The sequence below is a fragment of the Felis catus genome, chromosome C1 (assembly GCF_018350175.1).
Source record: "Felis catus isolate Fca126 chromosome C1, F.catus_Fca126_mat1.0, whole genome shotgun sequence".
Lineage (NCBI taxonomy): Eukaryota > Metazoa > Chordata > Mammalia > Carnivora > Felidae > Felis > Felis catus.
Window position 1 is genome coordinate 71,089,785 of NC_058375.1, and position 25,640 is coordinate 71,115,424.

The window sequence follows — 25,640 nt, forward strand, 5'->3', positions numbered from 1 at the left end:
TTATTAGGAGAGCAGTCTATTAAGTAATTAATTTTTATGTGTAATGGTAATACCCTACACAAGGGAGTTTTTTAGTATTTCTCATTATTAAATAACTTTTATTAAAACAAAGTTAATCCTGCAAATAACTCATGTGTAGAAACTAGTATTAGCAGCCTCCTCCTGACCTTGAAAGAAAAAAGTTTGCAACTTATCTTTAATTCTCTAACAGTCTTTCATATGTATGGTATACAATTACGTGAGATGAGCTGTAGAACAAGCCCTAAAACGTAAACCTCTTCTTAATGACATTGAGAAATTGCCATTATCTTATGTGTTCAAAACAAATTAATACATAGTATATTCAATACCAGTAATTAACCAAAAAACTTTTACACTAAGTATTTTATTGTATGTGGCTGCCAGTGTATATAAAATAATTATCCTTGTGAAATAGAAATTTATGAAAATTCAGAGAGGTAGATGTTAAGGACTGACAAAAGTAGAAGTTTATATAGTATGGCACGTGTTATAGGGATAAGCTTTCATACAGGCTCCAAATTTAGTTCTCCTTTGAATATGCACTGGTTCATGAAAAATGGTTTAGAAAACCTGAAATGGAAAAGAAAAGAGTGGATTAGGGGAAAGGACCAAAACACAATAGTTTTTTCTGAAAAGTAATACATCTTCTATTACTTTGAGGGCATTCATTTGCATATTAGCTTATACAATGCTTTCAATTAAACCAAGCCTTTTAGGAAGCAGACATATCACAGGGTTTCAAGGGAAAAAATGAGAAATAGATCTCTGTGGTATATAAAATAGAATTTTCTCTTAATTTTCACAACCACTCTGAAGTACAAATCACCCATGGTTTATAAAAAACAGACTTATAGATTAACTTGCCAAGATCACTGCCAAATATACTCTATATCCTAATTTTTTAAAAAGTTAACATAAAAATCTCTTAAATTCAGAAAAATCTGAATATCCCTAGAAAATAAGCAATAGCATTGAGGAGAGCAGTTTGATAAATTCTACTAAGGTAGAAGATGCAATCCCACTTCTATTTACTGTAGAGGCCACTTTTAGGAAAACAGGCTTGAGCCATGGAATGTAAAAAGTGCCCACATGGATCCCCTGCCTGGATACACACAGGCCCATCAGGCGATCCACATTAAAATATCCTTAGGCCCTAACTAACCAATGGGCTACTTACAACTAGGCACAGTTACCAAAAGGAAGATTCCATACATCGCCTCATGTTCTCCCTTTAAAAACAGCCCCTAACTGCTTCCTCACTGCAGAAAGTCTCTCCTTTGCTGTCCTGCCCAAAGCTCCCCCTAAGGTGTATTCCATTCCCACTGCCTCATGGCACAAGCCTTTCTGCTGTCCTGCCTTCCCGGTCCCTTATGGTGTATGCAATAAATTTCTATCTCCTTTGTTCTGTCTTGGGTAAATTCTTTCACCTCCCTCACCATCAACTTCCACCCGATCACTGCCTCACATGTGGGGGCCCCCATCAACTGGACAGACACCCCACTTAACATTTACCTAGATAAACCTATACATAAAGTGAAACATACATGGATGTTGACTATCGTGGTGTTTTAAGAGGGAAGAACTAGGAATAGCCTAAATGTAACTCGGCTGGGGAATGGATAAACAAACCGAGGTTTATACACACGTTGAATACTAGAGAGAGAGAGCAGGTAAAACAATCTACAAGGATCAACACAAATCTCAAACATAATAGTTGGTCCTTAAAAAACAGTAACTATGTTTTAAAACTACAAAACACAAGAAACGTAGTAAAAAGTAAAAACATGGGTATACCCACTTCAGAGTAAGTTACCTATACAGAAAGGTAGAAAAAGTGTCTTTTATTTCTTTTTGAAAATTAGTAACGGGGCGCCTGGGTGGCTCAGTCGGTTAAGCGTCCGACTTCAGCTCAGGTCACGATCTCGCGGTCCGTGAGTTCGAGCCCCGCGTCGGGCTCTGGGCTTATGGCCCAGAGCCTGGAGCCTGCTTCCGATTCTGTGTCTCCCTCTCTCTCTGCCCCTTCCCCCTTCATGCTCTGTCTCTCTCTCTCTGTCTCAAAAATAAATAAACGTTAAAAAAAAATTAAAAAAAAGTAAGGTAAACTATTTAATTCAGGATGATAGATACATGGTTCTCTATACTTATTTGGAAATTTCTATTGTCTTAGAACGAGAATGTTCAAGAGGCTTAAACAGAATGGTGAAAAAAATGTTTAACCTCAGTCAGTTAACATTTGAATTACTAGATCAGTAGAAAAACTAGAAAAAACTAGATCAGTAGAAAACAGTAGCAAATAGGCTGAGGTCTGTTTGGCAAGGGCTCAAGAGAAAGCACTCTTGAGCTCCATGTGGAAAGTTTGTTCCCAGTTAACAAGTGTTATTAAATTTTAAATGTCATTCCTTACTGAATAATCTTACTTCTAGAAATTTATCTTAAAGAAAACAGGTAAACTATACATAGGAGTACCAAGATATTTGCCTCAGTGTAGCAATATTTAATGATGTTTAAGCTGTATTAATGATGTATAATACAGCCACTAAAAATTTCATTTACAAAGAATTTTTAATGAAATAAAGTTCAAGGGTTTTTTTTAATTTTTATTTTTGAGAGAGAAAGAGAGCATGAGAGGGGGAGGAGCAGAGAGAGAGACAGACAGACAGACAGAATCCGAAACAGGTTCCAGGCTCTAAGCTGTCAGCACAGAGTGGGGCTCAAACTCACAAGCCGTGAGATCATGACCTGAGCCGCCGAAGTCAGATGCTTAACCAACCGAGCCACCCAGGCATCCATCAAGGTTTTTTAAAAGCAGAATAAAAACTGTACATACTCACTGTCTGTAAACCAGCATATAAATTTTTTTCCCTCTTAAAAGGAAATCTAGATTAATAATGATTGTCTCTAAGTCTGCTGATCATGGTCTTTGTATTTTCCTTGTATTCTAACCTATTGCTAAGTTATCTATGCTGTCTTTCTTTAAACTATATATTTTTAAAAGATGTAAATATAAAGACTCAAAAATAGAATCTATGTATCCCGGCCATTCAGTGTGGGCCCAGGACCACCAACATCTGTATAACCTGTGCATCTGTAAGAAATGCTTCAGCCCTATGCCTGGGTGGCTCAGTTGGTTGGGCATCCAACGTCATGGTTCATGAATTCAAGCCCTGTGTCAGGCTCTATGCAGACGGCTCAGAGCCTGGAGCCTACTTTGGATTCTGTCTCCCTCCCTCTCTGTCCTCCCTCACTTGTGTGCAGTTACTCTCAAAAACAAACATTAAAAAGAAAAAAAAAATCCTTCAGCCCTTAGAATTCAGACCTACTGAATTTGAATTTGCATTTTAACAAGGTAATTTGCAGATACATTCAAGTTTGAGAAGAAATACTTTTACATCCAAACATCCTTTTCTTGGCCCAAGGTGTTTAAAGTCATATCCATAAACCTGTTTTATTAAACTGCCAGGATTAGTAGCTGTTATTTTACTTTGAAATCTGGGTTCTTATACTAGCTATATTATAATTTTGAGCAAGTCATTTAAACACTTATCTGCAGACTCCTACAAAATGAAACTGTTAACAGCCAGGTAAGAAGCCACGTTTCTTAACAGTATTTTATATCAAATGAAAATAAACCACTTTATAAAGTGAATACAATGGGGAACAGAGGTTTAAAAAGAATCTTTAATAAGCCATAAAAATACGAAATACCCAAAAACTGCCATGAAGAATTAATATTGCTGAAGCAAAGAACTATTAACTATTAAATAGGAACATGTTAGGCTGTTAAAAAAAAGCTACTTCCTTATGGAAAACCTGTTACTCAAAGGTGGTTTCTGGTGTTTCAAAATCTTTACCAATCATTGTATTTACTGGAAACATGCTGACTTCCTGGATACTCCCAAATCCACAAAGCTTAATTAGGGAGGGCACCAACTATGTAACATGGTATTTTAAGAAGCTGGCTTCCTGCACTTTGAGGAGTTAGAATGTTTGTAAAGGGTGTGTGCCATAGTCTTTTTTTTTTTTTTAAACACTATTAGTTTGGTTGCTTCTCATAGGTCAATATGAGTACACCCTCTGACTTAAGTACTGTGAATTTATAAAAGGTAGCAGCACCCTTGGATTACATATTAAATTATCCACAGCATGTTTTTTTGGTCAAATCTCTCTTGGATTAACATTATACAATTTTGCACACACTGACACTTGAAATGGAAGCTACAGATTAACATATGGATACATGCTTTAAACCAGCCCATCCTGAAATCTGAAATCAAATCCACTGCCTGCCACCATGAACTCTCATACACTTCATTTCTCTCTTGTTGTATCTTTACCTAAGAATAAAGAGTAAAACCTGTTATCCCCCACTACAAATGTCCACACCATGTCAGTCTATTCAACTATATCCTGAATTTCTCTTGCATTCCCAATTCCCAATTAATTCTCTGCTATGCTGTGCTACAGCTGGTTTCTATTAGAGAAATGACATCAGAATCCAAATCAATTGGTAGTACACGTATTCAAAGTTGTCCCCATAAACACTGCAGACTGCAGTTTAAAAAAAAAAAAAAAACAACCCTAAATATTAAAGAAACTTACCAAAGATTCGTTTTACTACAAAAAGGAACAGACTTTCTGGGGTCTGAAGGGATTTGTACTTGAAGATACTCCAGTCAGCAGGGGATCGTGTTGAGCATTCTGCAGACAGAATTGTTTCAAATCTGCAGCTGCCTGGGAAACCTGTAGAAGACAAAAGGAGGGGGTAGTGGGAGGTGGTGAGAATGTTTTCAGGAAGGTTTTCTCAAATCTTTGAAATACCCGCAATAAACACTTCTCTTAACTCAAAAGAAGACATATAAAGAGTCATACTGAGCTCATCATACTCAAAACACTGCACATACAGTGGACTAGTTTATAGTATGCTTTCTTTTGCGTGCTTATTAAAAGCATCAAATGATTTAGTACATCTGCAAAGAAAAACCCATCTGGGTAGTTTATTAATAAACTTCAGAGGTACTCAACCTTCAGGTTACTCAACATCTTGTTTTTTACTAAAAGCAGTACACAAGATGCAAACAAAAGGTGTTAACTGTCTTGAAAGCATATATATTACTGAGAAAATGAACATCATGTTCTAAATCTGAACCACTCAGTTCATTGTTTTGGCATTATGTACCATCTGCTGTTTCATGTTACAAAACTGGACAGTTCAGTGTCCTGTAACTGAAAAGCCGATAGCAAGCACTGAATTATTTTAGCCACTTCACCAAGCAGCCTGCCTTTAAGCAGCAGTGTATTTGCTTAAATGTGATTTAATTTTCATATATGTATGCAATGCCACTCAAACAGCACTTAAGGAATTAGGTATCACTTAAACACCTATGATTTGTATATATTCTGATTAGGTGATGTAGAATACCAGAACGGTGAACTGAATGGTTCAGATGTAGAACATGAATAAAAGATGCTCCAAATGAATACAAGATCCTAAGTCTTGAGGTTTAGGAAGATGGGAAAAACAATCATTTTATTTTCAGTTTTAACTATCCCCAAGAAGGATGAGAGCAGGTGTCCAGTTCAGTTGGGCATTTGAAAGGGAGGTGAAAGCATCACAAATACTCTAAGAAATCCTGCAGATTACTGCTGTAACCCAGACATTTACCTGGTAAAAGGATACATCATCCCAAAATGAATCTCAAACCTTGAAATGTTTGTACATTACACAGCATTTTATCCACTTACACAACAGTTTATCCACAGGTAGCAACTGTGTAAAGTAATATGTAAATACCTGTTAGCAAGTGCTACAAGTGGCCACCCTGTTTACCCACCAAGAGAAGTTGTAGCTACAGTGGGGAATGCAAGGTATCATTTTACACAATCTTAAAACTTGGTTTCATTCACATTAGCTAGCAGTAAGGATAAAGTATCTGACAACTTTCTGCCTAAAGTGTAGGCAGGCTTCCAACTTAATTAATTCCCTTTCACAAACTTCTCAAGCACCACTATGTGCCAAATATACTTCTAGGCACTGAGAATACATAAGAATAGCCAGGTTCCTGTTATGGAGGTGACAGTTCAGGAGAAAATACAGACAAGGAGCTATTCAGAAATAGAGTGGTTAGATCTTGACCTAAGGAAAAGTGTCTCTGTGGAGGTGACATTTTTTTTTTAATTTTTTTTTTTAATGTTTATTTATTTTGGGGACAGAGAGAGACAGAGCATGAATGGGGGAGGGGCAGAGAGAGAGGGAGACACAGAATCGGAAGCAGGCTCCAGGCTCTGAGCCATCAGCCCAGAGCCTGACGCGGGGCTCGAACTCACGGACCGCGAGATCATGACCTGAGCTGAAGTCGGACACTTAACCGACTGAGCCACCCAGGCGCCCCGGAGGTGACATTTAAACTGACATCTCAATGACGAGATCCAGCCAAGTAACTATCAGTGAGAAACAACCATCAGCGAGAATTCCAAGCAGTGGGTGAACTGAGACAAAGGCTCTAAACTCAAACAAGCTGCTAGCCCCTAAAGCACAGTAATAATCACCATCCAGGAGACTGAAACCTTATAATCCTGGCATAATTATTAGTGCCCTCTTTCACTCTCCAAAGTGCCCTGGTTGGCAATACAATGCATGGTCACCCTACATATGGTATAGTTTGTCAAGCATTTGTGAAAATTTCTATCAACTGTGGTTAAACATAAAGGTTTAACAGTAAACTCGTGCTAGTTTAAAATATCACCAAAAAAAAGCATCTAGCACAGAGTCATGGATAAAATAGGTGCACAAAATAAAATCAAACCAACCACACTTTACAACAGAGTTAAAGGAAAGTTCATTTAAAGTCCCAAGGTGGGACGCCCTCCCCTCCTTGCTACATCCCTAGTAGGAGATGAAATAACTCTAAAACCAAAGCCACCTGTGGTGACTTTAATGCTCCAGAACAGAAGCCTCCTGAAGAATTATGTCCAAGAGGCAGGCATCACCTGGAAGAGTCACTGGAGTAGCTGGGGTTTTCAGAGTAAAACCCTCAGAGTACTTTAATCTGAGGCCTTCATCTCATTTTCTTTCGAGACAAGAACTAAGTACCCCCAATGAACACTTACTACTTTCAGCCAGCTTTTTTTTTTTGCATCCCACTCCCATTTTTTTTTCTTTCCTGGGCCACTCTAACCTGTGATAAAGGCGCACATGTGTGATAATGTAATGGTTGGTTAAGAAACATAGGATTTCAAGTTTCAGAGTTAAATCCAACCGAGACTGACCATAAATCACGGAGATGAGTTAAGAAGCTGGAGATGAGAGAAATGGATTCCAAACAGCAATGTAGTCTACAGCACTTAAAGGACAGGGAGGGGAATCCCACACCAAACTGATGGGAATTTCCCTTCCCTCCTGAGGTGACCACAACTGAGTAAGCTAGGTCCCTGACATTTCTATTTAAGGAAGTAGGTAAATGGGAGGCTATCTTACTCCATAAAACATTTCAGGGAGAAGTAAACACTTAGCCAGATGAGTACACAATCAAGTCCTCTTGAAAACTGGCTGCTTCTTTCAACAGAGGGCATGATTTATATTCTTGTTTCTTTTTTTAATTACAAGAAGTGTTTCACTTGTAAGATGACCTGCATCAGAAAGAAGCCAATCCACTTAGGATTTTAAAAATCTGGAGAAACTTGGAACAGCACTTGAATGTCAGGTTGTCCTGCCAACACACACAAAGATTTCTCCCCGCAAGGTAAATGCCCCAAGACAAGGTCAGTATTAACTAGACGGCAAAACAAGTAAGAATGGTCCACTCTGATCACTAAGGTATGCGAACCAATAGATATTTCCAAGGTCAGACACAGTAAACTGCCAACTAAGTATGAAATGCACGCTTTGTATGAGGTTGTACAGAACACACCAGTGGTAACCTTAGGCACCGGGGACGTTTCGAAAACAAACATGCTTCTTTAACTTACAGTTTGCGTTTGCAAAAATTCCTTTTCAAGTATGTGTTCGGTGGATAAGAGGAGTTGGCAAGGAGTGGGTCTGGGAACGTTCCGACATGCAAATAGGTTCTGTTCTGAATTAAAAGCCAGGTAAAACTCTGTCCAGTGAAAATAAAGGGTGGAGTCTGGTAAGCTAAGGACTAGAAGGGTGCGGACGGCGCTCGGAGGAGCAGCCGTTGCCCAAGCCAGCCGCGGAGTCACGGCGGAGGGAGGGAGAGAGAAGGGCCACCGGAATGCGGAAAGCCGTGGTTCAGCCCCGGGGCCAGCCTGCCTTGGAAAGTCCTGGCGCGGAAAGGCGCACTAACCGACCCCCGAACAACAGCGCCGATCCGCGCCGCTACTTCTCTAAAGCTGGCCCTCCCGGATCGGGTCGTCGCCGCCGAGCGCGCGTCCTCCCCAGAGGAAACAGGAGCGGGACAAAAGTGCCGCTCGCCCCAGCCACCTCGGCCGCCCGATCCCATCCGCCGCCGCCGCCGCCGCCGCCGCCCTCCCCTCCCCCTCGTCCGCCCGCCCGCCCCCGCACACCTTCACGCGGTTGAGCCCGGCTTCCAGCCGGAGCTGTTGAACCACTTTCTTCATAGCGGCGACGCTGGAGGAACCCGACATGGCGCTCGCGAGAGCCGGGGAGATTCGTCGTTGCGGGAATCGGTCCGGTAGAGGGTCCGCGGGGTCTGACGGCAGGGCAGCGCGGCGGGGGGCGGGGCTCCGAACTTTGTCTCTAAGTTTCCGGTTCTTTGCCCAGCGGCTCCACCCGCGGCGCGCATGCGTGTCCTCCACGGCTCTCAGTTCCAGCTCCTCTCCCCACGCAGGAGCGGAGCCGGAGGGAGGGGAAGAAGGGAGTGAGAAGGGGAGGAGCGCGCTTTGGGCAGAGGAGCAGCGGGACGCCAGCGAGACCCGTCGCCCATCTTCCTCTCCCGAGAGGCCGACTTAGGAGAGGTAAAGAAAAAGCTCCTCATTAGCCGCCAACACTCGAGGGGAACCTGAAAAGGACTGGTTAGGAAAGGCGGGTGCTTGAAGGAGTTTATAAAAGGCCTGCTGGACAGGTGACAAAGAGGTTCCAGTTTTCCTGACGGCCTTGGCGGCAGAGGTTGTGGGAAGAGAAGGGCCCAGCCGAGGAGTAGGAGCCTGAAGTAGCCGGCGCGAGTTACGGACACCCCGTCTCCTTAGAGACGCGTCTCTAAAACGCTACCCGAGTTTGTGGGGCCGCCGGTCTTCATCCAGTTTCCGGTCCTCAGACCCCCCTGAGGCCCAAAGCTCTCTTTAGAGCTCGGAGGTCGCCGTAACTGACCGAGGGAAGTGGGGCGGCGGGGAGCAGGGGTGCAGGTTCGCTAGGGGAAATCGCGTCTTCTCAAGATTTGGCTTCTCTCGCTTCTTACTTATCTCTTGGTTTTCTCGAAGAGGTGGTGAAGAAGTCAAAGTACTTGCAGAAGATTACACCCGTCTCATCTTGTTATCCACTTCACTTGGGGAATTAACGCTTATTATACCTTAAAAAATAAAACAACTTCTTGTGCTTCCGGAAAGTTTGTTTTGTATTTCAGTGGTAGTTTATTACCTGCTGCTTGAAATTGACCTTCAGAGGAGTTGCTGGAGAAACAGTAGTATCTAATCAAGCAAAATAGGCTCAGCCAATGAATGTCTCACCCATGGAAACTTATTTGTTATGTCACAGCGCTTAGGATAAGTGTTTCCTCCTATTCAACGATTAAAGTACATCAAGGAATACACTACTGTTTTCTTTCTATAAACGTGAATAATTTAATCACTGAGACATTTCAGATTTTTTGTGTAGTGAGAAAATCCACATATAATTTGCTCTAATTGACAAATAAAACATTATTTACTAAACAGTTCAAATCACTTTACAAAAATGTACAGGGTGCTTTAGTAGTTTATTTAATTCATACAATAGATGTAATAGCTAGGGTTAAAAACCAAGGTTTAAATTCTGGCTCTACCACTTACCTTGGTATTCTCCACCACCACCCCTCCCCACCCCCTCCTACAAGCCAAAGCCATTTAAACTTTGCTGAGCCACTGTTTCCCCATTTCATAATGAAGTAATAAATCTATCCAGAATTTTTTAAATTTAATTGAAGTATAATTGACACACAATGTTACATTAGTTTCAGGTGTAGAACAGTGATTTGACAACTCTATTCATTATGCTATGCTCACCACAAGTGTGGCTGCTATCTGTCACCATACAATGCTATCACGGTACCGTTGACTCTATTCCTCGCTGTACCTTTTAGCCCAGAGACTTACTCATTCCATAGGTGGAATCTTGTACCTACTACTACCCTTCATCCATTGTGCCCATCCCCCCACCCTCCTTCCCTCTGGCAACCGGAAGTTCTCTGTATATGGGTCTCTTTCCGGTTTTGTTTGTTCCTTCATTTATTTTTTCGATTTCACGTATAAGTGAAATCATATTGTATTTGTCACTCTTTGATTTATTTCACATAGCATAATATTCTTTAGGCCCATCCGTGTTGCAAAGGGCAAGATCTCATTCTTTTTTAGAGAGGAGTAATATTACATTACTGAATGATATTCTGCATGTTCTTTTTTTTTTTTTTGTAACTTTTTAGTGTTATTTATTTTTGAGAGAGAGAGAGAGAGATGGAGTGTGAGCAGAGGAGGGGCAGAGACAGAGAGAGGGGGAGACACAGAATCTGAAGCAGGCTCTGAGCGGTTAGCACAGAGCCTGGCGCGGGGCTGGAACTCACAAACTGTGAGATCATGACCTGAGCCGAAGTTGGATGCTTAACCGACTGAGCCACTCAGGTGCCCCTACATATTCTTTATACATTCATCCATTGATGAGTACTTGGGTTGCTTCCATACCTTGGCTGTTGTAAATATTGCTGCAGTAAACATAGAGGTGCATATATCTTTTCAAATTAGTGTTTTCATTTTCTGCAGCTAAATATCAGCAGAATTACTAGATGGTATAGTGTTTCTATTTTTAATTTTTGAAGAACCTGCATACTGTTTTCCACAATGCCTGCACCAATTTACATTCCCACCAACAGTGCAGGAGAGTTCCTTTTTCTTCACTTCCTTGCCAACACTTTTATTTCTTATGTTTTTGAAACTAGCCATTCTGAGGGGTGTGAAGTGATCTCCTTGTGGTTTTGCATTTCCTTGGTGATTATTGATTTGGAGGATCTTTTTATATGTCTGTTGGCCATCTGTGTGTTGTCTTTAAAAAAAATGCGAGTTCAGGTCCTCTGCCCATTTTTTAAACAGATTGTTTTTTGGTTATTGAAGTATGATTAACATACAATGTTATATTAGTTTCAGGTGTATAACATAATGATTCAACAGCTTTATTCATTACTCAGTGCTCATCACAATCAGCATACTCACCATCTCTCACCAAACAATATTATCACAATATTATTGGCTGTATTCTTATGCTGTACTTTTTGTTTCCATGACTTATTTTATCACTGGAAGTTTGTACCTCTTAATTCCCTTTATTTCACTCATCTCCCTACTGTCCTCTGGCAACCATCAGTTTGTTCTTTGTATTTAAGGGTCTGGTGTTTTGCTCATTCATTTGTTTTTTAGGTTCCACATGTAAGTGAAATCATATGGTGATTGTCTCTCTCTGTCTGACTTATTTCACTTAGCCTAATACCTTCCAGTTCCATTCATGTTGTTGCAAAGGGCAAGACTACATTCTTCTTTATGGCTGAGTAGTATTCAATTGTTTATATAAACCACCTCTTCTTTATCCATTCATCTGTCAATGAACAGTTGGGTTGCTTCCATATCTTGGCTATTATAAAATAATAGTACAATAAACATAGGGGTGCATATATTTTTTGAATTCATGTTTTTGTTTTCTTTGGGCAAATACCCAGTAGTGGAATTACTGAATCATATGGTATTTCTGTTTTTAATTTTTGAGGAACCCGCATAGTGCTTTCCACAGTGGTTGCACCAACTTACATTCCTACCAACAGTGAATGAGGGATTCTTTTTCTCCACATCCTTGCCAACACTTGTTCGTGTCTTTTTGATTCTAGCCATTTATATATGTGTAAGGTAATAAATATCTCATTGTGGTTTTGATTTGCATTTCCCTGATGATTAATGATGTTGAGCATCTTTTCATGTGTCTGTTGGACATCTATATGTCTTTTTTGGAAAAATGTCTATTCAGATCATCTGCCCGTTTTTTAATTTGATTATTTGTGGGTTTGGTGTAGAGTTGTAGGAGTTCTTTATATATATTGCATATTAACTCCTTGTCAGATATGTCAATTACAAAAAAAAAAAAAAAAAAGAGAGAAATCTTCTCCCATACAGTAGGTTGTCTTTTCATTTTGTTGATGGTTCTAATGCTGTGCAAAAGTTTTTTATTTTGGTGTAGTCTTAATAGTTGTGTTTTTTTTAATAATTTTTTTTAAAGTTTACTTATTAAATTTAAGAGAGAGAGAGTAAGCATGAGCAGCGGAGGGGCAGAGAGAGAGGGAAAGAGAGAATCCCAGGCAGGCTCTGCACTGTCAGCACAGAGCCCTGATGTGGGGTTCAGACTCTCAAAACCTCAAGATTATGAGCTGAGCCAAAATCAAGAGTCAGATGCTTAAGCAACTGAGCCACCCAGGTGCCCCAGAGCTTTTTGATTACCAACTGAATTTTGTTACTAGTAATCAGCCTGTTCAGATTTTTTATTTCTTTCTGATTCAATCTTGGAAGATTGTATGTTTTTCTATGAATTTATTCTAGGTTGTCCAATTTGTTGGCGTATAATTTCTCATAGTAGCCTCTTATAATTCGTTGTATTTTTGTAATGAAGCTTGTTATTTCTCTTTCATTTCTGATTTTATTGAGGCCTCTCCCTTTTTTTCTTGATGAGTCTGGCTACAGGTTTATTAATTTTGTGTATCTTTTCGGAGGACTCACTGTTAGTTTCACTGATTTTTTTTTTTTTCTTTTTCATTTATTTCTGTTCTGATAGGATTTCCGTTCTTCTCTGGTTCCTTTAGGTGTAAGGTTAGATTGTTTGAGATTTTTCTTGTTTCTCAAGGCAGACCTATATCATTATAAACTTCCCTCTTAGAACTACTTTTGATACATCCCCAAAATTTTGAACCATGGTGTTTCCATTTTTATTTATCTCTTGGTTTTGATTTCCTATTTGATTTATGACTTATTGGTTGTTTAGTAACATGTTTTCAAATCTCCACATTTGTATTTTTTCCTTTTTTTTTGTAATGATTTCTAGTTTCATATTCTTGTGTTCAGAAAAGATGCTTGATTTTATTTCAGTCTTCTTAAATTTATTGAGACTTGTTTAGTGGCCTAACATGATCAATCCTAGAGAATGTTCCGTATGCACTTGAAAAGAATGTATATTCTGCTGTTTGGGGATGGAGTGTTCTGTATATATCTGTTAAGTTCATATGGTCTAATGCATAATTCAAAGCCAGTCTCTGTGTTGATTTTCTGTCTGGATGATCTATCCATTGATGTAAGTGCGGTGTTGTTAAAGTTCCCAACTATGATCATATAACTGTCAATTTCTGCCTTTATGTCTGTTCATATTCTTTTATATATATAAGTACTCCTATATTAGGTGCACAGATATTTACAATTGTTATATACTTTTGTTGTGTTAATCACTTTATCATTACATAATACCCTTCTTTGTCTCTTGTTACAGTCCTTGTTTAAAGTCTATTTTGTCTGATACAAGTATTTCTACCCTAGCTTTTTTTTTCCCCACTTCATTTGTGTGAATATCTTTTTCTATCCCTTTACTTTCAGTTTGTGTCTTTAGGTATGAAGTGAGTTTCTTGTAGGCAGCATTTGGAGGGTTTTTTTTTTTCTTTTTTTTTTTTTTTATATGCGTTTTGTCACCTTGTGTCTTACCTGGAGCATTTAGTCCATTTACATTTGAAGTAATTATTGATAGGTATATACTTACTATAATTTTCTTCATTGTTTTCTGGTTGTTTTTATTGTTCTCTATTCCTTTCTTCTTCTCTTGATCTCTTCCTTTGTGATGACTTTCTTTAATGTTCTCCTTTGTCTTTTATTTGTGTATCTGTTACAGGCTTTTGGTTTGTGGTTATGAAATTCATATACAACATCCTAAGTATATAGCAGTCTATGATAAGTTGATGGCTGCTTAAGCTTGAACACATTTTAGAAGCATGACATTTTTACTCTTTCCCCCTTCACATTTTATGTATATGATATCACATTTTTCACCTTTTTATTTTGTGACTTCCTTAACTACTTTTTTTTTTTTTTTACATATAATTGATTTTACCACTTTTGATGTTTAACCTTCATACTAGCTTTGTAAGTGAATGATTGACTACCTTTACTATATGTTTGCTTTTATTAGTGAAATTATATCCTTTTATAATTTTCTTCTAGTTATGGCCTTTTCCACTTAAAGAAGTCCCTTTAACTTTTCTTGTAAGGTTAGTGGTGATGAACTCCTTTAATTTTTGTTTGGGAGACTCTATCTTTCCTTCAATTGTGAATGATAACCTTGCCGGATATAGTATTTTTGGTTGTATTTTTTTTTTCCTTTTAGTGCTTTGAATATATCATGCCACTCCCTCTGGCCTGCAAAGTTTCTGCTGAAAAATCAGGTGATAGATAGCCTTATGGGGTTTTCCTTGTATGTAACTAGTTGTTTTTCTCTTGTTATATTTGAAAGTCTCAATCTTTAGTTTTTGGTGTTTTAATTATTAGGGGTTTGATGTGGACCTTTTTGGGTTTATCTTATTTGGGATTCTCTCTCTGCTTCCTGGGCCTACTTCTCTGTTTTCTTACCCAGTGTCGAGGAAGTTTTCAGCTATTATTTATTCAAATAAATTTTCTGCCCCTTTCTCTTCTCTTTCTGGGATTACTACACTGCAAATGTTTGTATGTTTGATATTGTCCCAGAATTCTCCTAAGATTTCCTCATTTTTAAGAATTCTATTCTCTTGTGGCGCCTGGGTGGCTCAGTCAGTTAAGCGCCAAATTCGGCTCAGGTCACAATCTTGTGGTTCGTGAGTTCAAGCCCTGCATGGGCTCTGTGCTGACTTCTCCGAGCCTGGAACTTGCTTCAGATTCTGTAAGCAAGTTCCCTCTCTCTGCCCCTCTCCTGCCTGCTCACTTGCTTGCTTGCTCTCTCTCTCTCTCTCTCTCTCTCTCTCTCTCTGCCCCTCCCCCACTTGTGCTCTGTCTCTTAAAAATAAATAAACATTAAAAAAAAATTTTTTTTAATTCTTTTCTCTTTTTGCTGTTCAGCTTGGGTACTTTTTGTTACCCTGTCTTCCAGATCACAGAATCTCTTATTGTTTCCCTATATCTGTTATTGTTTTCCTCTAGTGTATTTTTCATTTCAGTTATTATATTCTTCAACTCTGGTTGGTTCTTTTGAATGTTTTTATCCCTTTCTTGAAACTCACTTGATTTATTCACTCTTTTCTGCAGCCTGGTGAGCATCTTTTTGACCATTCTTTGAACTCTTTATGAAATAGGTTTCTTATCTTCATTTCATTTAGTTCTTTCTGTGGTTTTGTTTTCATTTAAACAAATATTCCTCTCATTGAAACCATATTCCTCTGTCTTCTCATGTTGTTTCATTTTCTGTGTATGTTTCTATGAATTAGGTGAAACAGCAATCTATCCCAGTCTTGAAGGAATGGTGTTGTATAGGAACCATCCATGTGTAGACTGCATGTGCCTGGTGACTTCGGCTGGCTGGCTGGAGCTGGAGTGGGCACAGACTGGGAGTTTTGTAGCATGCTGCATCAGGGCCACCCCAGTGGGATGCCTAGAGCTGAAGTAGGCCTGGGCTGGCAGTACCCTGGATTCTCAACACCAGGTCATCAAGTGTCAGAAATTTTTAAGCTTGATTTTTAGTTCTGCTGCTTACTCCAAAAATCATTTTGGAAAAATGCAGAGAAAGTATGATAGGTCGTTCTCTTTAAAGTACAGACCAGATCAAAGATGACAGGTGATATATCTATGAGCACTTACTCCCTCTCAAACCCATAATTGACTAATGATAATCTATTTTTGAGAATTCTGAATCTTGAGTTCTCCCAGTTCTAATTTCTAAGGTCTCATCTTTATATGCAATGCCATTTTATTGTCCAGGATTTAGTCTTCAGAAATGACAAAATGGAGGTATCATTCAAAATATGGCTTCTTTGCTATACCTTTAGAAGGGATAATGTAATGGGGCAGTTTACCTGAGGACAATATTAAAGCAGGTCTTGGTTAATGACTTGAGTTTGCTTAATTAAAAATTAGTTCTGAATGAAAATGTCAAGTTTTTTTTTAACGTTAATTTATTTTGAGAGAGAATGTGCACATGTGCACAGGCCCGTGCTGTCAGTGCAGAGCCCATCTTGGGTTCCATCTCATGAACCGTGAGATCATGACCTGAGCCAAAATCAAGAGTCAGAAGCTTAACCAACTGAGCCACCCAGGCACCCCAAAAATGACAAGCTTTTAATGCATGCACAGAAATTAACAATCCCAGCCTCCCAGTTTTCACATCAGTAGCAATTTGCATGCCCATGGACTGTAATTCTTATAGGTTATTACAAATAATTTTTATATAATAAAGACATTACCATATATGTATCTGAGTTGGGTTTAGGTTCATAATATAGGCTGATATTAGTACAATGGCAGAAAGAGCCTTTGGGTAGGTATAGAAATGGAAATATATAAATAGTTAAAAAAATACTAATGTAATTAAAATAATGTTTGAGATGGTTAAAATAACAAAACATTTTAAGTTTTAATTATTGTAAGAAATTTGCGTAGGAAGTAATATGTGAAACTAACTTGATTTAAAAGATGTTATGTCCCAGGATATAATTTTTAAATTTTGATACCATTAGAATAATTAGTGGTCTCTGATATGATTTCATAGAGCTGTAATCAATACCAAATAACAGAAATTTTAAATTTTGTTGCACTTACTGTTTTAATATAAATCAAGATTGTACAATGCTTTGAAATCTTGAAAAGGCTTCTGTTCTGGTATTGGTATCACATCGTTTACTTAAGGAATGTCCTACTTTGATAATTCCTGTTTAGAGTAATTCAGCTACCTTACTTTTCAATTTTTATTATATAATTTAAATGTTATTGTGGATTCTTGTAAACTGTTTCAAATCCTCTGAGAACAATACAGGAAACAACACAAACATAGCTTAAAGTACTTAAAAACTGGCATTTTCATCTGGAATAATTATTCATGTTATATTTGAGATATCCAAGCCCAGGAAGAAATGTTTATGGTAAAACAGTTTTCATCATTCTATAGCCATTTGCACAAATGTAGTCTTTATACTTCCAGAAACATATTTCTACTTTATATAAAATACCATATATATTTAATTTTCAACCTTGAGAAAATTAATTGTTTAGAATAGTAAAATATGCCCTGGTCACAAGTCTTTTATAATGTAATTTAACAATTTATTTAGTTGTATTGAAGATACATACATATAGATAGATAGATAGATAGATAGATAGATAGATAGATAGATGTATGTGTATATATATATATATATATATGTATATACACACACACAGACTTACTAGTAATAGGTCTTTTTAAATTATGAGATTGTGTACATTCCTAAGTTTTCATTTTCATGTATTTTAAAGCCTTTTGTGTTTTTCTTTTCACTTTTTGAATGAATCAGAGACCAGAATTGAGTGGAATGCTATCTTAAACAAGTCAAAAATCTGTTATAACATTTACATATACTACTTAAATGAAGAAAGGTAAAACACCCCACAAAATTCCAACTGATAATCACCCTATTCAGACACTGGTGAATATGTCCCTCAGTCCAAGCCGACCTTCTTCATCAGAGGTAAGAAAATCTTGTAAACTAAAATATAAGAAAATATAAGAAAAGCTTCCTTAATATTGTTTTTGAAAAGTTCTGAGAAAGAAAAATATAGATTATATAAAGTATTAGATATTAACTCCACTGTGTATCCCATTGTCTGATTACAATTATTTTATCCCAGTTCTTTTATCTATAGTTCATTTCCTCTAAGTGCTCTGATTTTATTGGGTTCCCAGTGCATTGATCCTATCACCTGTTTTTTGTTTTTGTTTGTCTGTTTGTCTTATTCATCACCTTTTGATGCCCTCCACACTTTAAATACATAGAACGATCTGGATTACTCTCTTTCTGATACTTCTGACTCCTTGACCCTCTCTCATTTCATTATACTGCTTGGCAAAACAAAAACCCTGGTTAATCTAATTCTTCACCTATGCTATACCTATGCCTACAGTGGAATGTGGCTGGAGAAAAATATACCAACATGAACATTGTTCTCACTTTAAATTCAGGACCATGAATCTCAACTGGAACCTTTTGCTGGTAGGCAGACTGTCTTCCACTCACTCATTTACTTTTCCACTGTTCTAGACAACTATTTCATACCTTCTCAAACCCCCAGTACCTTCTCTCCATTTTCTCTTTAAACCAGCTCCAATCAAGTTTTCACTCCACTACTGCACCAAAATTGCTCTTGTTAAATTCACCTCTACATTACTAAATCTATTGTTTAATTCTTATCCTGCATATTTTTGGTCTATCTGTGTGCAGCAGTTGACACTGTTGATCACTCATATTTAACATAATTAATTCACTTGGCTTCTAGCATACACATCTTGGTTTTCCTCCTGCTTTCCTTGTTGTTCATTTTCAGTCTTCTTTGCTGGGTTTTCTTCTTCTCCATCTGCACTTATTCCTTGGTGGTCTCATTCTGTATAATAGCTTTAAATACCAACTTTAGGCTAAGGATTCCCAAATTTATATCCTCAGTCTAGTCTTCTTTCCCAAACTGCAGATTCATATTTTCAGCTTCCATCCCACATGGATGGCCAATACACATCTTAAAATTAGCATATCTCAAACTGAACTATGGATCTTTTCTCCCTCCCCTAAACATGTTCTCCCCATGACATTCTCCATCTCAGGTGATAGCAAATCCATCCTTTGAGTATCTGTGGCCACATGCCTTAGAGTCATTTTTGTTTGTTTGTTTCTCAAACTTCACTTCCAATGGACTAACTATAGCTTCAAATTATATAAAAATCTGACCATTTCCCATCACTTCTGCTAGTACATTGGAATGAGCCACCATCATCTCACACTTTATTCAGATCGCATCATAACAGGTTCCATTTTCTTGTCCCTTACAGCCTGTTGTATTAACCCTTTAATAGTTATTGAATATAGTAAACTTTGGAAGTAGAACATTGTATGTGTCCTATTGAAAGGCAAAATGAAATACAGGGCACCATTTATAAAGTATTCTTGCCCCCAGCTGACTAATTTGTGTCAGTTGAAGACTATACACAGTTAACTGTTTACAAGAGGGAAGTCTTTGTTTCAAAAACGCTTGTTGAACAAGGTTGGCTGGGAAGATGGTAGAGTAGGAGGACCCTAAGCCTGCTTCATCCAAGGATACAACTAGATAACACATCATTGTAAATAACCAAGAAAACTACCTAAGAAAGACTGGAAGAACAAACTCTACAACTAAGGTAGGGAAGAGGCCACATCAAAGGAGGTAGGAAGGGCAAAGACAGGGTCTAGGAGCAAAAGGGACTATGGCCATCTTTGGTGGAGAAGGAGAGGTGTAGAGAAAGGCAGAAACAGACTTTCACACTGGGGCACCTACAAACAGGGAGGATGAATCCCCATAATATTCGCCTTTGAAAATGAGAGGGGCCAAATTTCTTGAGTTCTTACAACCAAAGGGACTTAAAGCCTGGAATTTTAAAAAATCAGCATACTCTACTCTGGAAGAGTATAGAGGGCTGTAGAAAGCCCCACCCATAAAGAGCACAACAAACAGTCCATGAAGACACAGGGTAGAACCAGCTGTTTGAGACATGTCAGGGGAAGTGGGAGGGTGAGTGATCTGTCATCACAGAGTGTGACCCAGAGACACAGGGATTGCTGAGAGATGCCTCCAGGAAAAGGAGCAGACAGGCACCATTTCCCTTCCCTGTTCCCCCTCCTCTGGAATAAATACTGGCCACCTGTGGGAACCAGGGTGGTGCCTACACTCGTTACCTAACTTGCTTGCACTGAGTCCTGCCCCCTCATGCTTTGGCAGATCAGCCCTTCCCAGTCACACCTACCTCAGTCCCCACATTGCACATTCCTCCCCCAGAAGACTGGTGCAAACCCTGCCAACACCAAATCTCCTGACACATACATTTGGCAGGGCCTCATTTCTGGGAGCAGGAGGGGCAGATCCCATTTCACAAGCTGACTACTACACACCATGTTAAAATGTATGCCACTCCTGCTGAGGACCACAATAGGCAAAGAGAGCCTCTGCAGACAACTGGACTGAAGGAAGTAAGATGCTAGGACTCAACAGCAGAGCACATGCAATGCACATAGGAAACATTCCCTGAAACACTAGGCCCTGAGGAACAGGGGACACTGTACTGCAAGGTACTATAGGACCTCTTCTTCATAAGACTGTTATTGTTAAGAGCAATATTAGGAAAGCTGACTTTCCTAATATAGAGAAATGGACACAGAAAGTCGGACAAATAGGGAGGCAGAGATATCTCCCAAATGAAAGAACAGGACCAAGCCACCAAAAGAGACCAAAGCAAAACAGTTAAAAATAATATGCCTGATAGAGAATGTAAAGTAATGATCATAAAGATACTTACCAAACTTGAGAAAAGATTGAAGACATCAGTGAGACCCTGAACAAAGAGATTAAAAAAAGAGAGAGAGAGACAGATAAAGAACACAGTAAATGAAATTGAAAATATATTTGATGGAACAAATACCAGGCTAGATGAAGCAGAGGAACAAATTAGTGACCTGGAAGACAAGTAATGAAAAGTAACCAAGCTGAGCAAAGGAGAGGAAAGAAAATTATGCAAATTGAGAATAGTGCAAGGGAACTCAGTGACTCCATCAAGCATAATAGTCATAAGGGATCTCAGAAGAAGAAGAAGAGGTTAGGGGGCAGAAAATTTACTTGAAGAAATAATAACTGAAAGCTTCCCTATTCTGAAGAGGATAATAGATGTCCAGATCCAGGAGGCACAGAGAGCTCGCCAAATATTCAACCCAAGGAGTTCCACGTGAAGACACATAGTGATTAAAATGGCAAAAAGTAGTGATAAAGAAAAAGGTTTTTAAGCAACAAGAGGGAAAAAAAAGACTGTTAAATACAAAGGAAACCCCATAAGGCCATCAGTGAATTTTTCAGCAGAAACTTTGTAGGCCAGAAGGGAGTGGCATGATATATTCAAAGTGGTGAAAGGAAAAATCTACAACCAAGAATATTCTATCCAGCAAGGCTATAATTCACTACAACCAAGAATATTCTATCCAGCAAGGCTATAATTCACTACAACCAAGAATATTCTATCCAGCAAGGCTATAATTCAGAATAAAAGGAGAGAGAAAGAGTTTCTCAGACAAAAACTAAAGGAGTTCATGAATACTAAACCAGCCCTACAAGAAATATTAAAGGGGACTCTTTGAGTGGAAAGGGAAGACCATAAGTGAGAGTATGGAAAGTAGAAAGCAGAAAAGCAGTAAAAATAAATATTTCTGTTTTATAATATTGATATCATAAATATCAAAGGACTCATAAAAAGATGTAAAGTATGATACCATATACCTAAAATGAGGTGAGGGAATAAACAATGGGTTTAGACTTAAACTGACCATCAACTTGATATACACTGCTATATGCAGAAGATGTTATATACAAAACTAATAATAACCACAAATCAAAAACCAGTAGTACATATGCAAAGAATAAAGAGAAAGGAATCCAGTCTATCACTAAAGAATGCCAACACACTGTAAAAGAGAACAAGAGAAGGATCAAAGAAAATCTGTAGAAATAACCATAAAACAAATAACAATGGAAATAAATACATACCTATAAATAATTACTTTGAATGTAAATGGACTAAATGCTCTTATCAAAAGACATACAGTGACAGAGTGGATGAATTAACAAGACCCATCAATATGCTGCCTACAAGAGACCCATTTCAGACCAAAAGACACCTGCAGGTTGAAAGTGAGGGGCTGGAGAAATATTTATCATGAAAATGGATGTCAAAAGTAACTTGGGATAACAATACTTACATTGGACAAAATAAGACTTTAAAACAACTGTAACAAGACAAGAAAGGACACTATATAATAATATTTATGTACCCAACTTAGCACAGAAATACATAAAACAGTTAATAACAAGCATAAAGGAAATAATTGACAATAATACAATAATGGGGCACTTTAACACCCCACTTAAATTAACAGACAAATCATCCAAATAGAAAATCAACAAAGGTATAGTGGCTTTGAATAACATACTGGACCAGTTGGATTTAACATATATTCAGAACATTCTATCCTAAAACAGCAGAGTACACATTCTTTTCAAGTGCACACAGAACACTCTCCAGATAGATTAGGTCACAAAAGAAGTCTCAACAAATTTTAAAAAATCAAAGTCCTACTGTGCATCTTTTTTGACCTCAATGCTCTAAAACTAGAAAACCACAGGAAAAAAATCTGTAAAGAGCACAAATACATTGAGGTTAAAATAGCGTGCTGCTAAGCAAATGGATCAACCAAGAAATTAAAGAAGGCAAAAATTACATGGAAACAAATGAAAATTGAAAAGACAATAGTCCAAAATCTTTTCCTCAAGTGTGGTCCTAAGAGGGAAGTTTATAGGAATACGGGTCTACCTCAAGAAGCAAGAAAAATCTCAACCTTACACCTAAACAAGCTAGAAAAAGAACAAAACCCAAACTCCACAAAAGCAAGGAAACAATAAAGATTACAGCAGAAATAAATGATTTAGGCAGCCATTGCCGCAACCATGATGTTGAAACAAAAGAAGCAGAATTAGCAGCAGCAGCCACCACTGCAGCAGCCTCTGCTGCCAGAGCGGAAAGAGACTGGAGACGAGGAGCATGGAAGTCCCATCGGACCACCCAGCATTCTGGGCCTTACTCCCGTGGCCACTGGAAAGCCTGGTAACTCTAAGTCAGCTCTTCACAGAGGTCTTCCAGGGTCAAGGGGATGAATGATTCAACCACTGCTGAGTCTCCCACCTCCTTCCTGGGGCAGAGGCCCAGTCTGGGGAGGCCTAGGCCCCAGGTGTGGCCCATGTGGTTGTGGTTGGTGGAGGGCCAATACTGAACCTTTTTCCTGGACCAAGCCATGGAGGTCCTTTCAGAGGAGGCTTTCACAAAGAGCAGAGAAGTCCTCGAAGGCTCAAAAGTTGGTCTCTTATCAAAAATACCTACCCACCCAAGTATGGCCCCTAAGTTATGGAAGACAAATCCTACCACCCTGTCTGCTGACATTTTGCCAAAAAGGGCCACTGTCGATATGAGGACCTCTGTGCCTTCTGCCATCCAGGTGTCAATGGACCTCCTCTGTGAGACTGTGCCTTCCCATCGAGGCTGAAGGGAGCCCTCTGTAACCTAACAGCCATATATTTCCTTGTGGCCCTGTGATGGCTACTGTGAGGCTGTTCCACCCACTGCCCTCAGACAGTGACACCCACCCCCATCTGTGACCTTCCCATTTGGGGTCCAGAGTTGTGTTTCATCACTGGTGCCCAGTGTGTGGTCTTTTGTCTGATTCAGCCTCTAGAGACTTGTCTTCAGGACCCCATCTTTGCTCACTTCCACTGCCTCCTAGATCCTTTTCCCCCTTACTAACTCACTGCTGAACAGGAAACCTCTTTGGTGCAGTTTCTTGTGCATCTGTCCACCCAGCCCCCGGTACTGCCCTTGATTCTTGAGAGCCCTGGAGCAGTTTCATACCATTCCCTTCCAGCTGCTTGAGTCCTTTTTATGTGACAACCCTTACCCCCAAAGTTGCCAGTTGCTCTGTGAAACTCACCAGGTTGACCTAGGGTCAGGTATGGATGACTGGTGCAGTTACTCCCTGAAAGGCCACTCTCCCTGCTTTTGGATTTTGTAGTTTCTGCATCAATAGCATGATCCCCACTGCTCTGGTCTGGTCTGACCACAGTGCTTTGTGAAACTGTTCATCCCCTTGTATGTAGCCTCTCTCTGCCCGTGGCTTTGTGACTTCCCAACACTAGACTAAGTTTTTCTGCCAAAATGAGTGAGACTTCATGCCCTCTAGACTTTCCGTACCTCCCAATGTGGGAGAATTGTGAAACTTCGTGCAAGACAGCCTCCCTGGTCTCCCCATTCTGGGGTCGGTTTTTCTGGGTTTGACACAAGCCCATGAGACATCTTCTAAAGCTTCTGAGGGGTTACCCTCTCCTCTCCAGCCCACTTTAGTTAGACTATGTCATTGTGAGGCCACCAGCCCTTTCATCTGAATTCTGTGAATCTCCACCCAGCCTACCTTTAGGTAGAACCTGGACAGTACTGTCACCCTCATCTAACTTTCTTCCCTCCATCCCTGGCACTGGTTGTTTTCTGTGAAAATGGCAGTGTACAGGCTCAGTTTTGAACTGGCCCTGAGGAAATGGATCAGGAATTGTGTGGGCAGGAGGGAAGGATGAGAGCCATTGGAGAACAGAGAATGATTTTTTTTTCTTTTTAACATTTTTTTTAATATTAGTAATAAAGGCAGTGAACACAAGCAAAAAAAAAATGATATAGAACAAAAATAAATACAATAGGTCAATGAAACCAGGAGCTTTTTCTTTGAAAAGATCAACAAAATTAATAAACCTCTAACAAGACTCATTAAAAAGGAGAGGACCCAAGTCAACAACATCACTAATGAAAAAGGAGAAATAGCAACCAACACCACAGAAGTACAAACAATTGTAACAGAATATTATGGAAACCTGTACACCCAACAAATTGGATAAATTAAATTAATAAATTTCTAAAAACATATAACCTACCAAAACTAAAGCAGGAAAAAATAGAAAATTTGACCAGACCAATTACCAGCAATGAAAGCAAATCAATAACCAAAAAACTCCCAAAAAACAAAGTCCAGGACTAGATGGCTTCACCAGCAAATTCTACCAAACATTTACACAGTTAATACCTATTCTTCTCAAACTATTCCAAAAAATACAAGAAGGAATACTTCCAAATTCATTCTATGAAGCCAATATTACCTTGATATCAAAAGGAAATAGATACCAGAAAGAAAGAACTGTAGGCCAATATATCTCATGAATATAGATGCAAAAATCCTCAACAAAATGTTAGCAAACCAAATCCAACAATACATTAAAAAAATCATACACCATAATCAAGTGGGATTTATTCCTGACATGAAAGGGTGATTGAATATTCACAAAACAGTAAACATGATACATCAATAAGAGAAAGGATAAAAACCATATCATTTCAATAGATGCAAAAAAAAAAAAACAAACATCTGAAAAGGTACAAGATCCATTCATGACAAAAACTGTCTGCAAAGTGGGTCTAGAGGGAACATACTTCAACATAATGAAGACCTTATATGAAAAACCCATAGCCAACATCGTACTCAATGGTGAAAAACTGAGAGCATTTCCCCTAAGGTCAGGAACAAGATAAGGATATCCACTCTCATCACTTCTATTCAACATAGTACTGGAAGTCT

At 38.8% G+C, this 25,640-nt stretch overlaps 2 protein-coding genes and 1 pseudogene across 2 annotated transcripts in view; 2 read left to right on the forward strand and 1 right to left on the reverse strand.

Moving 5' to 3' along the window:
- Positions 1 to 366: 366 nt before the first annotated feature.
- GNG5 (G protein subunit gamma 5) lies at positions 367 to 8,673 on the reverse strand. The gene is made up of 3 exons (XM_023258859.2): positions 8,542 to 8,673; positions 4,621 to 4,761; positions 367 to 591 (listed from the first exon to the last, which is right to left on the reverse strand). Exons 1-2 carry the CDS (start codon positions 8,620 to 8,622, stop codon positions 4,636 to 4,638), a joined length of 207 nt encoding a protein of 68 aa, XP_023114627.1. The 5' UTR covers positions 8,623 to 8,673; the 3' UTR covers positions 367 to 591; positions 4,621 to 4,635.
- A 3,379-nt stretch (positions 8,674 to 12,052) lies between these two features.
- SPATA1 (spermatogenesis associated 1) overlaps positions 12,053 to 25,640 on the forward strand; it is a 54,589-nt gene continuing 41,001 nt past the window's right edge. Inside the window, 2 exon segments of the mRNA XM_045036112.1 lie at positions 12,053 to 12,075; positions 17,709 to 17,882. Of these exon segments, the coding sequence (XP_044892047.1) occupies positions 17,781 to 17,882 (102 nt within the window). The 5' untranslated portion in view covers positions 12,053 to 12,075; positions 17,709 to 17,780.
- Positions 22,779 to 25,014, forward strand: LOC109502426 (annotated as a pseudogene).